The 13,718-nt window shown below is 40.5% G+C and overlaps 1 protein-coding gene across 6 annotated transcripts in view; it reads left to right on the top strand.

Annotated features, from left to right (window-relative positions):
* The window catches only part of MAP7D3 (MAP7 domain containing 3), a 45,047-nt gene that overhangs the window by 19,903 nt on the left and 11,426 nt on the right, over positions 1 to 13,718 (top strand). For 4 of the 6 annotated variants that reach the window (XM_080652756.1, XM_080652757.1, XM_080652754.1 and 1 more), the window contains 3 exons: positions 11,000 to 11,646; positions 12,064 to 12,167; positions 12,427 to 12,638. In XM_080652756.1, the coding sequence (XP_080508882.1) occupies positions 11,000 to 11,646; positions 12,064 to 12,167; positions 12,427 to 12,638 (963 nt within the window). The remainder of the gene's footprint in view (positions 1 to 10,999; positions 11,647 to 12,063; positions 12,168 to 12,426; positions 12,639 to 13,718) is intronic. The other 2 variants (XM_080652758.1, XM_080652755.1) reach the window with 2 other exon arrangements.

The following is a 13,718-nucleotide window of genomic DNA, read 5'->3' as shown; positions in this document are numbered from 1 at the left end:
ATCTTGGTTGTAGGTTCTTGCTATTCATCACATTGAAAATTTCTTGCCACTCCCGTCTGGCCTGCATAATTTCTGTTGAGAAATCAGCTGACAGTCGTATGGGTGCTCCCTTGTAGGTAATTAACTGTTTTTCTCTTGCTGCTTTTAATATTCTCTCTTTGTCTTTTGCTCTTGGCATTTTAATTATGATGTGTCTTGGTGTGGTCCTCTTTGGATTCCTTTTGTTTGGGGTTCTGTGCGCTTCCTGGACTTGTAAGTCTATTTCTTTCACCAGGTGGGGGAAGTTTTCAGTCATTATTTCTTCAAATAGGTTTTCAGTATCTTGCTCTCTCTCTTCTTCTGGCACCCCCATAATTCTGATGTTGGTACGCTTGAAGTTGTCCCAGAGTCTTCTTACACTATCTTCAACTTTTTGGCTTTTTTTTTTTTTTTTTGCTTTTTGCTTTTTCGGTTGAGTGTTTTTTGCTTCTTTGTATTTCAATTCCTTGACTTGATTCTTGTGTTCCTCTAGTCTGTTTTTGGGTCTCTGTATAATATTTTTTATTTCAGTCAGTGTATGTTTAATTTCTAGTTGGTCCTTTTTCATATCTTCGAGGGTCTCGTTATATTTATCAGCCTTTTCTAGGATATTCTTGAAAAGCCTTATAACCATGGTTTTGAATTCTATATCCAGTCGTTTGTTTTCCTCCATTTCTTTCGTTTGTGATCTGTTTCTTTGACGCCGCATTTTCACTGCTTCCCTGAGTTGGTAGGGTAAATTTGTGTGCTAGGCTTCCTATATGGCCCAGTGGGTCGGCCTCCCCAGTTAACCTGAAGTGGACACTCTTGGTGCACCCCTTTGTAGACTGTGTGTACAGCCTTGTTGTAATGAAGTCTTGATTGTTGTTGGTATCACTGGGAGGAATTGACCTCCAGGCCAGTTGGCTGTAAGGATCAGCTGTGTCTATGCTGGGAGAAGTTTGGTGCTGGAGACAGCCTTATAGGATTAGACTTGCCAAATTGCAATAGCCTCTGTGCTCAGCTTGGATGGGGTGGAGTCTCAGGGCGGAGCAGACAGTCTTGGCTTCCTGCTAGTCTTGCCCTTGCGCGTACTCGTAGACCTCTGCCTTCCCCAGCTCCCGAGTCTCTGCCCGAGAGTCCAGACTCCCCCCGTAAGAGCGTGGGTCCCCAGAGGCTCGCCCGGAACTGGGGTTCAGTGCAGTCAGAACTGAGGTTCAGTGTGGTCGGGGGCTTACTTCCCCCTTCCGCCAGAGAATGTCAACCAGGCTCTCAGCCACCCTTCCTCTCTGCGCACACAAAGACCCTTTGCCGTACCTCCAATTATCTGTGAGCTTTTCTCTTTCCTTCTAGTTGTAGAATTTTCACTCAGCCAGCTTTCCTGTGGTTCTGGATGGTGTCTGTTCTTTTAGTTGTAGTTTTGAAATTGTTGTGCGAGGCAGCAGTTTAGGTGCTTACCTATGCCGCCATCTTGGTTTCTCTCTCCAACACCATTTGTTGAAGAGACTGTCTTGACTCCATTGTATGTTCATGCCTCCTTTGTCAAATATTAATTACACATAGTGGTTTGGGTCAATATCTGGATTCTCTATTCTATTCCATTGGTCTATATGTCTGTTCTTGTGCCAGTACCAGGCTGTTTTGAGAACAGTGGCTTTGTAATAGAGCTTGAAATCTGGTATTGAGCTCCCTCCTGCTTTATTCTTCTTTCTCAGGATTGCTGTGGCTATTCGGGTTTTTTTTTTTTTATTCCAGATGACTTTTTGGAGAGTTTGTTCTAGGTCTGTGAAATATACCATTGGTATTTTAATGGGGAGTGCATTGAATCTATAGATTGCTTTGGGTAGTATGGACATTTTGATGATGTTGATTCTACCAATCCATGAACATGGTATGTTCTTCCATCTGTTTATGTCTTCCTCTATCTCTTTTTTCAGTGTCCTGTAGTTTTCCACGTATAGGTCTTTTACCTCCTTAGTTAAGTTTATTCCTAGGTATCTTAATTTTTTTGGTGCAATGATAAATGGGATTGCTTTTTTAGTCACTCTTTCTGTAAGTTAATTATTGGTGTATAGAAATGCCATAGATTTCTTGGCGTTAATTTTGTATCCTGCTACGTTGCCGATTTCATTTATTAAGTCTAATAATTTTTTGATGGAGTCTTTAGGGTTTTCTATGTACAGTATCGTGTCATCTGCGAATAAGGACAGTTTTACTTCTTCTTTTCCAATTTGGATGCCTTTTATTTCTTCTTGAAAGATTGCAATGGCTAGTACTTCCAGCACTATATTGAACAGGAGTGGTGAGAGTGGGCATCCCTTTCTTGTTCCTGTTCTTAGGGGAAATGGTTTTAGTTTTTGCCCATTGAGTATGATGTTGGCTGTGGGTTTATCATATATAGCTTTTATTATGTTGAGGTATGATCCTTCTATTCCCACCTTGCTGAGAGTTTTTATCAAGAAAGGGTGTTGGATTTTGTCAAATGCTTTTTCTGCATCAATTGATATGACTATGTGATTTTTATCTCTCAATTTATGTGATGTATCATGTTTATTGATTTGTGGATATTGTACCATCCTTGCATTCCTGGGATAAATCCTACTTGGTCATGGTGTATGATCTTCCTGATGTACTGCTGGATCCAATTTGCTAGAATTTTGTTGAGGATTTTGGAATCTACGTTCATGAGGGATATTGGCCTGTAATTCTCTTTCATTGTGTTGTCTTTATCTGGTTTTGGTATTAGGGTGATGCTGGCTTCATAGAAGGAGCTTGGAAGTGTTCCTTCCTCTTGAATTTTTTGGAATAGTCTGAGGAGGATAGGTTTTAGTTTTTCCTTGAATGTTTGGAAAAACTCTACTGTGAAGTCGTCTGGCCCCAGGCTTTTTTTTCCCGGAAGCTTTTTGATGACTGCTTCAATTTCTTCCATAGTTACTGGCATACTGAGCTGTTTAGATTCTTCCTGATTGAGTTTTGGAAGGTTATATTTTTCTAGGAATATGTCCATTTCCTCCAGGTTGTCCAGTTTGTTCGTAGAGTTGTTCGTAGTATTTTTTAACATTCCTTTGTATTTTGGCAGGATCTGTTGTTATTTCACCTCTTTCATTTCTGATTTTGTTTATTTGGGTCCTCTCTCTTTGCTTTTTGGTGAGCCTGGCTAGAGGTTCATTAATCTTGTTTATCCTTTCAAAGAACCAGCTCTTGGTTTTGTTGATCTTTTGTATTGTTTCTTTGGTCTCTATGTTTTTTATCTCCACTCTGATCTTTATTATTTCCTTCCTTCTGCTTACACTGGGCTTTTCTTGTTGCTCTCTTTCTAACTCTTTGAGTTGTAGGGTTAGGCAATTTATTACCATTGTTTCTTGTTTTTTGCAGTATGCTTGTAGAGCTATGAACTTCCCTCTCAAGACTGCTTTCGCTGTGTCCCATAGATTTTGCATTGTTGTGTTTTCATTGTCATTTGTTGCCATGATGGTTTTTATTTCTTCTTTGATCTCTCTGGTAACCCAGTCATTGTTTAGTAGCATGCTGTTTAGTCTCCATGTTTTTGATTTCTTTGGATTGTTTTTATTGTAGTTGATTTCCAGTTTTATGCCACTGTGGTCTGAGAAGATGCTTGATGTGATTTCTATCTTCTTGAATTTGAAGAGACTTTGCCTATGTCCCAACATATGGTCTATCTTTGAAAATGACCCATGTGCACTTGAGCAGAATGTATATTCTCTGGCTTTGGTGTGAAATGTTCTGAAGATGTCAATTAATTCCATCTGGTCTAGTGAGTCATTTAGGATTGATGTTTCTTTGCTGATTTTTTGTTTAGAGAATTTGTCCAATGGTGATAGTGGGGTATTAAAGTCTCCTACTATGATTGTATTGCTGTCAATCTCTCCCTTGATATCCTCCAGGAGATTTTTTATGTATTTGGGTGCTCCTGTATTGGGTGCATATATGTTTACCAGAGTTATTTCTTCTTGTTGGATTGCTCCCTTTAGTATTATGAAGTGGCCTTCCTTATCTCTTGTTATGTCCTTCACTTTGAGATCTAATTTGTCAGATATAAGTATTGCTGCCCCAGCTTTTTTTTTCATTTCCATTCGCCTGGAAAACCTTTTTCCATCCCTTCACCCTCAGTCTGTGTGCATCTTTTTTTCTGTGGTGGGTTTCTTGTACGCAACGGATATATGGGTCTTGTTTTCTTATCCAACCCGTTACCCTATCTTTTAATTAGGGCATTTAATCCATTTACATTTAAAGTTATTATTGATTGGTACTTATTTGTCGCCATTTTTATTCTTTACACCTGTGTTCTTTCTTCGCTTCCTATTTCTTTTTTTTTTTACAGCAGACCCTTTAGCATTTCTTGCATTGCTGGTTTGGTGGTAATAAATTCCCTTAGTCCTTTTTTGTCTGTGAAGCTCCTGATTTCACCTTCAATTTTGATTGATAGCCTTGCTGGGTACAGTATTCTTGGATTCAGACCCTTCCTTTGCATGACTTTGTATATTTCATTCCATTCCCTTCTGGCATGATGAGTTTCTGTTGAGAAATCAGTCGCTAGTCTGATGAGGGTTCCTTTGTATGTAACTTTATGTCTCTCTCTTGCCGCTTTTTAAGATTCTTACTTTGTCATTGGTGTTTGCGAATTTAATTATAATGTGCCTTGGTGTCGGTCTTTTGGGGTTCATTTTGCTTGGGACTCTGTGAGCTTCTTGGATTTGTGTGGGGTTTTTCTTCCCTATATCAGGTATGTTTTCTGTCATTATTTCTTCAAACAGGTTTTCTATTCCTTGCTCAGTTTCCTTTCCTTCTGGAACCCTTATTATGCGGATGTTGTTTTGTTTTGTGTTGTCCCAAAGTTTCCTTCGGCTCTCCTCCTGCTCTTTAATTATTTTTTTTCCAGAAGCTGCTCTACTTCTGTATTTTTCCCCATCTTCTCTTCTAGCTCACTGATGCGGTCCTCTGCTCCTTCTAGTCTACTCTTGATGCTTTCTATTGAGTTCTTTACAGCAGTGAGGTCATTTTTCATTTCTTCTTGGTTCTTCTTCATTTCCTTTTGGTTCTTACTCATATTGTCGAATTTGTCTTCCATTCTTTTCAGCCACCTTATGACCATTTCTCTGAATTCTTTCTCTGGAAGGTTGCTTGCCTCCATTTCATTTACTTTCTTTTCTGGTGATGCCTGCTTTTCTTTCATATGCAGGCAGTTTTTTTGTCTCCCCATGGTCTCTCTTCTCCGGATGTCTGGTTATGTAGTTCTCTCTCTCCTTATCCCAGGCGAAATCTGACCTTTCCGTGGTGGAGTGTAGAGCTCCTCCGAATCCGCGCGTTAGCGCCAATTGGGGACCGGTGTTCTGGGGCTCGCAGCTGTTCGGTGGGTGCCGCAGTTGTGGATTTTCAGGCTTCTGATAAGCTCCACTTTCCCTTTCAAGATGGCACAGTCTCCACGTTTGAGCCCGTAGCTCCCGGAGGGGACCCAGCTACAGTTGGGGCTGCCCGGTCAGGGGAACCCCATCTAGCAGTCCCCCACCTTCTCCTGGAGTTTATCTGTCCCTTCACTTGCCAACAAACACTCCTCATGCGACCCTTAGCTGTTCTTTCTTTCTGCTCCAGGACAAGGCTTGGAACACGTCTGTCTATTCCGCTGCCATTTTTTTTTCTTTCTGCTCTTTGGCTTTTAACTAAGAATATAAAGATGGTTGCTAAAATAAGTCTTCAGGATTATGGGGATTTTCTCATTTTTAGGTCACGTCTAGTGTTAGACATGCCTGTGGGTAGTTAGACATCCTCAGTAATGGAGAGCTCTAACACATTGTTCCCATCATTTGTTTTCCCCTTCTCCATTTTTAAATTTTCAGAATATATCCCACCCCTTTGATATTTTTCAGTCAATATTCATTTGATTCATAAAGTAAATCAAAATGCTCTCGCTTTCCTAGTAGTGCATATTTACTTCTTTAGTTTCAAATTTCTGACTTTGTTTATGTCTATTTATATGTATGTCAGATTATTTTCTGCCACTCTCCCTCCAATCTGTGGTAAGCTATTTCTAATTTCATTTTTTAAAATAATTTTTTGATTTTAGAGAGGAAGGGAGAAGGAGAGATGTAGAAACATCAATGATGAGAAAGTATCACCAATCAGCCGTGCCTCTCGCCCAACCCGAGCACGTGCCCGGATCTGGAATCGAACCACGACCTCCCAGTTCATAGGTCCATGCTCAACCACTTAGCCACACTGTTTAATACAGGGGTCCTCAAACTTTTTAAACAGGGGGCCAGTTCACTGTCCCTCAGACCATTGGAGGGCCGGACTATAGTTTAAAAAAAAACTATGAACAAATTCCTATGCACACTGCGGGCCCGGGACGAGTCGTCTGCTAAGCAGGACAGGCAGCGGCACCCGGCGGGCTGGATAAATGTCCTCGGCCGGCCGCATGTGGCCCACAGGCCGTAGTTTGAGGATGCCTGGTTTAATATATTACTCCCATCAAAAAATTCAACATTTTGTGTTAAATTTCTGTAGCTAATAGAAATTAAGTTATTATACTTACTATATCTTCTGTAACACAAACTGTTGGTGCATGTGGATATGTAAATAAAATGCTTGCTCCACCAGCCCTGCCTGGCCGGGTGGCTCTGTTGGTTGGGACATCCTCCAATACACCAAAAGGTGTGGCAGTTTCGATTCTGGTCAGGGCACATATACCCAGGTTGTGGGTTCAATCCCTGGTCAGGGTGTATGTGGGAGGCAACCAACCAATTTCTCTCTCTCTCTCTCTCTCTTTCTCTCTCTCTCTCTGTAAAAATCAATTTTTAAAAAAATTTAATGCTTTCTTTACCAAAAGTGAGGGACTAAGTCAATCTTTGATAATTGTTCTATTTTTATTATTTGATAAGATCATATTAAAATGTTCTGCCCATATGTAAAGATAATGTGACAAATTTATCAAATATCTTTTAAAAAATGTTTACTGCATGTTTTTCTTTGTGTTTATGTTTTTTCTTCCCCACAAAATGGGATAATAAGCTGCTTTATATTTTTGGGAGAGAGAGGAAGGGAGAGGGGGAAAGCATCAGTCACCTCCCGTATGCACCCACAACCTGGGCATGTGCCCTATCCAGGAATAGAACCTGCGACCCTTCAGTCCACAATGTTCCAACCAACTGAGCCACACCGTCCAGGGCATAACTTGTTTTTGTTTAAACTCAATATATATTGTTTTTTTTTTTTTTAAATAAATCTTTATTCAGATTATTACAATTATATCTCCTTTTTCCCCCCATAGCTCCCCTCCACCCATTTCCCACCCCACCTTCTGCCCTTACCTCCCCCCCACTGTCCTCATCCATAGGTGTATGATTTTTGTCCATTCTCTTCATGAACCCCCCATACCCCTTTCCCCCTGAGAATTATCAGTCCACTCCCTTTCTATGCCCCTGATTCTATTATATTCACCAGATTATTCTGTTCCTCAGGTTTTTAATTCACTTGATTTTGGGGTTCACTTGTTGATAGATATGTATTTGTTGTTCATAATTTTTCTCTTTACTTTTTTCTTCTTCCTCTTCTTTAAGAATACCTTTCAGCATTTCATATAATACTGGTTTGGTGGTGATGAACTCCTTCAGCTTTTTCTTATCTGTGAAGCTCTTTATCTGCCCTTCAATTCTGAATGATAGCTTTGCTGGGTAGAGTAATCTTGGTTGTAGGTTCTTGCTATTCATCACATTGAAAATTTCTTGCCACTCCCGTCTGGCCTGCATAATTTCTGTTGAGAAATCAGCTGACAGTCGTATGGGTGCTCCCTTGTAGGTAATTAACTGTTTTTCTCTTGCTGCTTTTAATATTCTCTCTTTGTCTTTTGCTCTTGGCATTTTAATTATGATGTGTCTTGGTGTGGTCCTCTTTGGATTCCTTTTGTTTGGGGTTCTGTGCGCTTCCTGGACTTGTAAGTCTATTTCTTTCACCAGGTGGGGGAAGTTTTCGGTCATTATTTCTTCAAATAGGTTTTCAGTATCTTGCTCTCTCTCTTCTTCTGGCACCCCCATAATTCTGATGTTGGTACGCTTGAAGTTGTCCCAGAGTCTTCTTACACTATCTTCAACTTTTTGGATTTTTTTTTTTGCTTTTTGCTTTTTCGGTTGAGTGTTTTTTGCTTCTTTGTATTTCAATTCTTTGACTTGATTCTTGTGTTCCTCTATTCTGTTTCTGGGTCTCTGTATAATATTTTTTATTTCAGTCAGTGTATGTTTAATTTCTAGTTGGTCCTTTTTCATATCTTCGAGGGTCTTGTTATATTTATCGGCCTTTTCTAGGATATTCTTAAAAAGTCTTATCACCGTGGTTTTGAATTCTATATCCAGTCATTTGTCTTCCTCCATTTCTTTCGTTTGTGATCTGATTTTTTGACCCCGCATTTTCACTGATTCCCTGAGTTGGTAAGGTAGATATTTGTGCTAGGTTTCCAATATGGCCCAGTGGGTCTGCTTCCCCAGTTAACCTGAGGTGGACACTCTTGGTGCACCCCTTTGTGGACTGTGTGTACAGCCTTGTTGTAATTAAGTCTTTATTGTTGTTGGTATCACTGGGAAGAATTGACCTCCGGGCCAGTTGGCTGTAAGGATCAGCTGTGTCTATGCTGGGAGAAGTTCGGTGCTGGAGACAGCCTTATAGGATTAGACTTGCCAAATTGCAATAGCCTCTGTGCTCAGCTTGGATGTGGTGGAGTCTCAGTCTTGGCTTCCTGTCAGCCTTGCCCTTGCGCTCATGTGCGCTTTCAGTCCTCCGCCTTCCCCAGCTCGAGTCTCCGCCTGAGAGTCCAGACTCCCCCCACAAGAGCGTGGGTCCCCAGGGGCTCGCCTGGAACTGGGGTTCACTGCAGTCAGAACTGGGGCTCAGTGCCGTCAGGAGCCTCTGACTCCCTTTCACTAGGGAAAGCCTGTGGCAACCTCCGCAGCCTTTGTGCGCACTGGCACGCGCACGCGCGCTTTCAGTCCTCTGCCTTCCCCGGCTCCCGAGTCTCCGCCCGAGAGTCCAGACTCCCCCCAGAAGAGCGTGGGTCCCCAGGGGCTCGCCTGGAACTGGGGTTCACTGCAGTCAGAACTGGGGCTCAGTGCCGTCAGAATCCTCCGACTCCCTTCCACTAGGGAAAGCCTGTGGCAACCTCCGCAGCCTTTGTGCGCACTGGCACGCGCACGCGCGCTTTCAGTCCTCTGCCTTCCCCGGCTCCCGAGTCTCCGCCCGAGAGTCCAGACTCCCCCCACAAGAGCGTGGGTCCCCAGGGGCTCGCCTGGAACTGGGGTTCACTGCAGTCAGAACTGGGGCTCAGTGCAGCAGAATCCTCTGACTCCCTTCCACTAGGGAAAGCCTGTGGCAACTTCCACAGCCTTTGTGCGCACTGGCCCGCGCGCGCCTTCAGACCTAACTGGGATTCAGTGCGGGTCGGAGGCTTCCTTCCCCCTTCTGCCAGAGAAAGTCAGCCAGGCACTCAGCCGCCCTTCCTCTCTGTGCGCATAAAGACCCTTTGCCATACCTCCAATTCTCTGTGAGCTTTTCTCCTTCCTTCTAGTTGTAGAATTTTCACTCAGCCAGCTTTCCTGTGGTTCTGGATGGTGTCTGTTCTGTCTTTTAGTTGTAGTTTTGAAATTGTTGTGCGAGGCAGCAGTTTAGGTGTTTACCTATGCCGCCATCTTGGTTTCTCCATATATATTGTTTTTATGTCCCAAAATAGCATATTATTACTGTTAATGACTATCTTAGTACTATTTTCAGTAGTTTCAGCATTATAACAAATGCTATTATAAATAACCTTGTAAATGCATTTTCATTTACTTGATTTTTTTCCTAAGGATAAACTTAGAAGTGAACTTGCTGGAACAAAGAATGTGTACTTTTAAAAATGGCTTTTGATATATTATTGCCAAAATGCCCTCCATGGAACATATGCAAATCCATACTCCCACCAGCAGTTTATGAAGTGGCCCCATTCCCAAAATTGGTAACAAGTATTATCATTTTTGTCCATTTATTAGGCAAATATTTAGATTGTTAAAACTGGAAGAGAAAAAAAAAAGATAAACAAAAGCCGGGGGGGGGGGGGGGAGGGGAAGAAAACTGGAAGAGACCTTAGAGGTCCAGCCCATTCTGATTAACATCTTATTACAGTTTTTAAAAATTAAACTAATTGGGGTGACATTGGTTAATAAGTTTCAAATAATACAATTCTATAAAACATCATCTGTACATTGCATTGTGTGCTGACCACCCAAAGTTTGGTCTCCTTTGGTCACCATATATTTGACCCTCTTTGCCCTCTTTAACTTCCCTTCCCCTGTGGTAACCACCATACTATTGTCCGAGTCAATGAGTTTTTTCGTTTGCATGTTTGTTCATTTGTGGGATTTTGTTTTATATCCCACATATAAGTGAAAGCATATGGTTCTTGTTCTTTTCTGTCTGACTTATTTTGCTTAGCATGATACTCTAAGGTTTACAAATTGTTGCAAATGTACAATTTTTTAGTATGGGACAGAAAAAAAGTGCTCTTTTTTTCATTCTATTCTAAAACAATCATGTATGTCTTACATAATCATCTGTAACAGTGAGTTCTCTGGCCCTGGTGTAATTGTTTAGATTACTTTCAAAAAGTGTTGAAAATCTTATAATTTTCTATGAAAATCATTCTGAACTATAGTGTGATTAAAACGGAAATGGCTATTGCAAACATCAACTTTGACGAAGCATCTTATATTTATCTGTAATGGATTATTGCTTTCACAGTGATTCTATTGGTGGTGGTGCTTATGAAGTGCACCAATTTTGCCATGCTTCTGTCCTGTGATTCATTTCACTAAACACTTCTGTGTTATGTGCAATCCTTGTCATTTCCTAATAAACACAGTCTCTCTCTTCTCTTTTCCTGTTCTTATACTGTTTCCTGGTACATTTCTGTCTTGTCAGATTTCTAACTGGAATTTCATTTTCTCTCCTCATTCACCCATAGGCATCTACAGCCCTGTAGTACGGTCTACAAACATGCCCTTGCTTAGCCATAACAATGATGAACTGAAGAATACCATGGTACTTTGCAAGTCAACAGTGGCAGTACCTCTCCAGGAGAAAGTGGAAACACCCCTCAAGGTGAGCCTGGAAGCACCCCCTGAGGTGAGTGTGGAAGCAGCCCCCAAGGGGAGTATGGAAGCAGCCCTGGAGGTGAGTGTGGAAGCGGCTCCTGAGGCAAGTATGGAAGTACACCCTGAGGTGAGTGTGGAAGCGCCATTCAAGGTGAGCATGGAAGCAGCCCCTGCAGTGAGCGTGGGCGCATTCCCCGAGATGAGTGTGGAACCACTTCTTGAGAGCTTGGAAACATCACCTGAGGGAAGTGAGGACATGTCCCTCATGAGTGTGGATCCATCTCCTGAGGTGAGCATGGACTCGTCCTCTGAAGTGAGCTTGGACTCATACCCAGAGGTGAGCATGGAAACAACTTCCGAGGCTCGCATGGAAGTGTTCCACAAGATGAACATGGAAATGATTCCTGAGGAAAGCTTAGAAGCAGTCCTTGAAGAGAACATGGAAGTGCCCCCTAAGGCCTGTGTATCCCCCGAGTCCAAGTCATGCCCTGAGGTGAACGTGAGAGACACTCCACAGGTTTGTCAAGTACCTTTACTGACTAATCTATTAAAAATCTTTTTTTAATTGCATAGATGATTTGATAGGTCAGGTTTCCCAATAAAAACACTTATTTATAACATTCAGCAATAAAATTAGTAAAATAAGGTAAATTTGTTTAATGATTTAAAATTAATTAGGATTTAAAAATAGAATTGGGTTTTGAAGTAAAATATTTCTTTTAAATTAATTATTTCTATGGCTTTCTAGAATTGTGTAATATTGTTTTTCTGGAAGAACTTATCTCTATAGCTAATTCTTATGCATGTAAGGAAAATTAGGCATTTATGGAGCTATCATTGTGTATTATTCAGAATATTTTTCTCTTAAAAAGAAAAACCAGCTGAAGAAAGTTATTGCTAATAATTTCTTATCTGATTGTATTGATCTGTTCAGAAATCAACCCTTGTAAACAAGAAGCGCACATTGACACATTCACCATTGTCTAAATGGCCATCTTCTACAAACGTATGGGATTCACCCTCTCCCATAAGTGCTAAGTAAGTAGCTATTTGCAACTGTTCCTGATATGTGTTTTACCAGAATAAATTTTACATCAGTGTTTCATAATTGAAATAATGTAGTATACATGGTAATGTAAATATTTAGAAAAACCTTTAATAGACAAAGGGCTTACCTTCATCTATTATAAAATATCATGATCTCATATTTTATGAAATAGTACACTAATAATTAAATAGTACATGTTAATTACAAAATCATATCAGACTTCCCCCATTAACTATTGCTTTTCCTCAGTAGGCAAATACAAAAGAATTGCCCACCATCAGTTTCACCAGTTGTGTCAAAACAATCAGCACAATCTTCTGTTTGCTGTAAAATAATTCCTGCTCAACATACCCTACATACACAAAATGTATTAGGTACTATCAGAAGGAAAAAAAAAACGGCTTCTAAAAAAACCACTAAAAGCTCTGAGGCTGTGAACCAAAAGCATATGACCTATGATGGTAAGTTCCTTCACTGAGTTTATATTTTGGCAATAAAGTATGGGAATGGTCAGCTCTATTTTATTTTCCAATTCAGAGAACTTTAAGGAGCGAGCTTTCTTTTAGATAAAGAGAATTTTGCCAATCACTGGCACTCTGCTTACTTTTCCTTGTGAGAGCTACTTTACCCACCCTTTAATTGTTTTGGAAAATCCATTTTTAGAACTGGTGTTAAAAGTACTTCTTGGATGAGAATATTGTGGTCGGCAAACTCATTAGTCAACAGAGCCAAATATCAACAGTACAACGATTGAAATTTCTTTTGAGAGCCAAATTTTTTAAACTTAAACTTCTTCTAACGCCACTTCTTCAAAATAGACTCGCCCAGGCCGTGGTATTTTGTGGAAGAGCCACACTCAAGGGGCCACAGAGCCGCATGTGGCTCGCGAGCCGCAGTTTGCCGACCATGGGTCTAGGAGGTAATCCCTGTAGTGTCTTCCAGCTCTGGTAGTGGATGGTTCTATGAATGGCTGAATGGGTTTCTATGAGAAGCTGTAGGTCAGTTACTGTGCATAGGCTATAAGGTGTCTAGCATGTAGTTGGGTTCCCGAAAGTACCAAATTGGTATTTTTACCTGTCACATGTGTTCTTAATATTCAAAGATATTGCTTACTTTTAAATATACTGGGGAATTTTGCTTTATGAAGGAATTCCACAGTGAATTATTTATATCAGGAATAATCTTTTTATTATAAATTATTTGTTCTAGATGTCTTATGACCCTCATTTTCATATGTTGTTTATTTAAAATAAAGAAATTAGTCACATGGACTAAAATATTATCATAAGCCTTCATGCAGTCACCTTATGTTACTGATAGTCTTGGTTTCTTTGGTTATCTACAGTTAGCCAGTTTATGATCAACCAACTATCGTAATACACTAGTATCAATGGTTAGCTACACAGTAATTATTTAGTAAAAATGATGAACAAATTTTAAAATGTATGCTGGATATATTTTTGTTTAGTCAAGTATTTAATAATTGTACACTTCATTTAGATTGAATATAAGCTTGTTTACGTCTGTATTAAGTATAAATC

Source organism: Plecotus auritus (genome assembly GCF_963455305.1).
Source record: "Plecotus auritus genome assembly, chromosome: X".
NCBI lineage: Eukaryota > Metazoa > Chordata > Mammalia > Chiroptera > Vespertilionidae > Plecotus > Plecotus auritus.
Note: the sequence above shows the minus strand (reverse complement) of the source record. Positions and strands in the feature narration are given on the sequence as shown.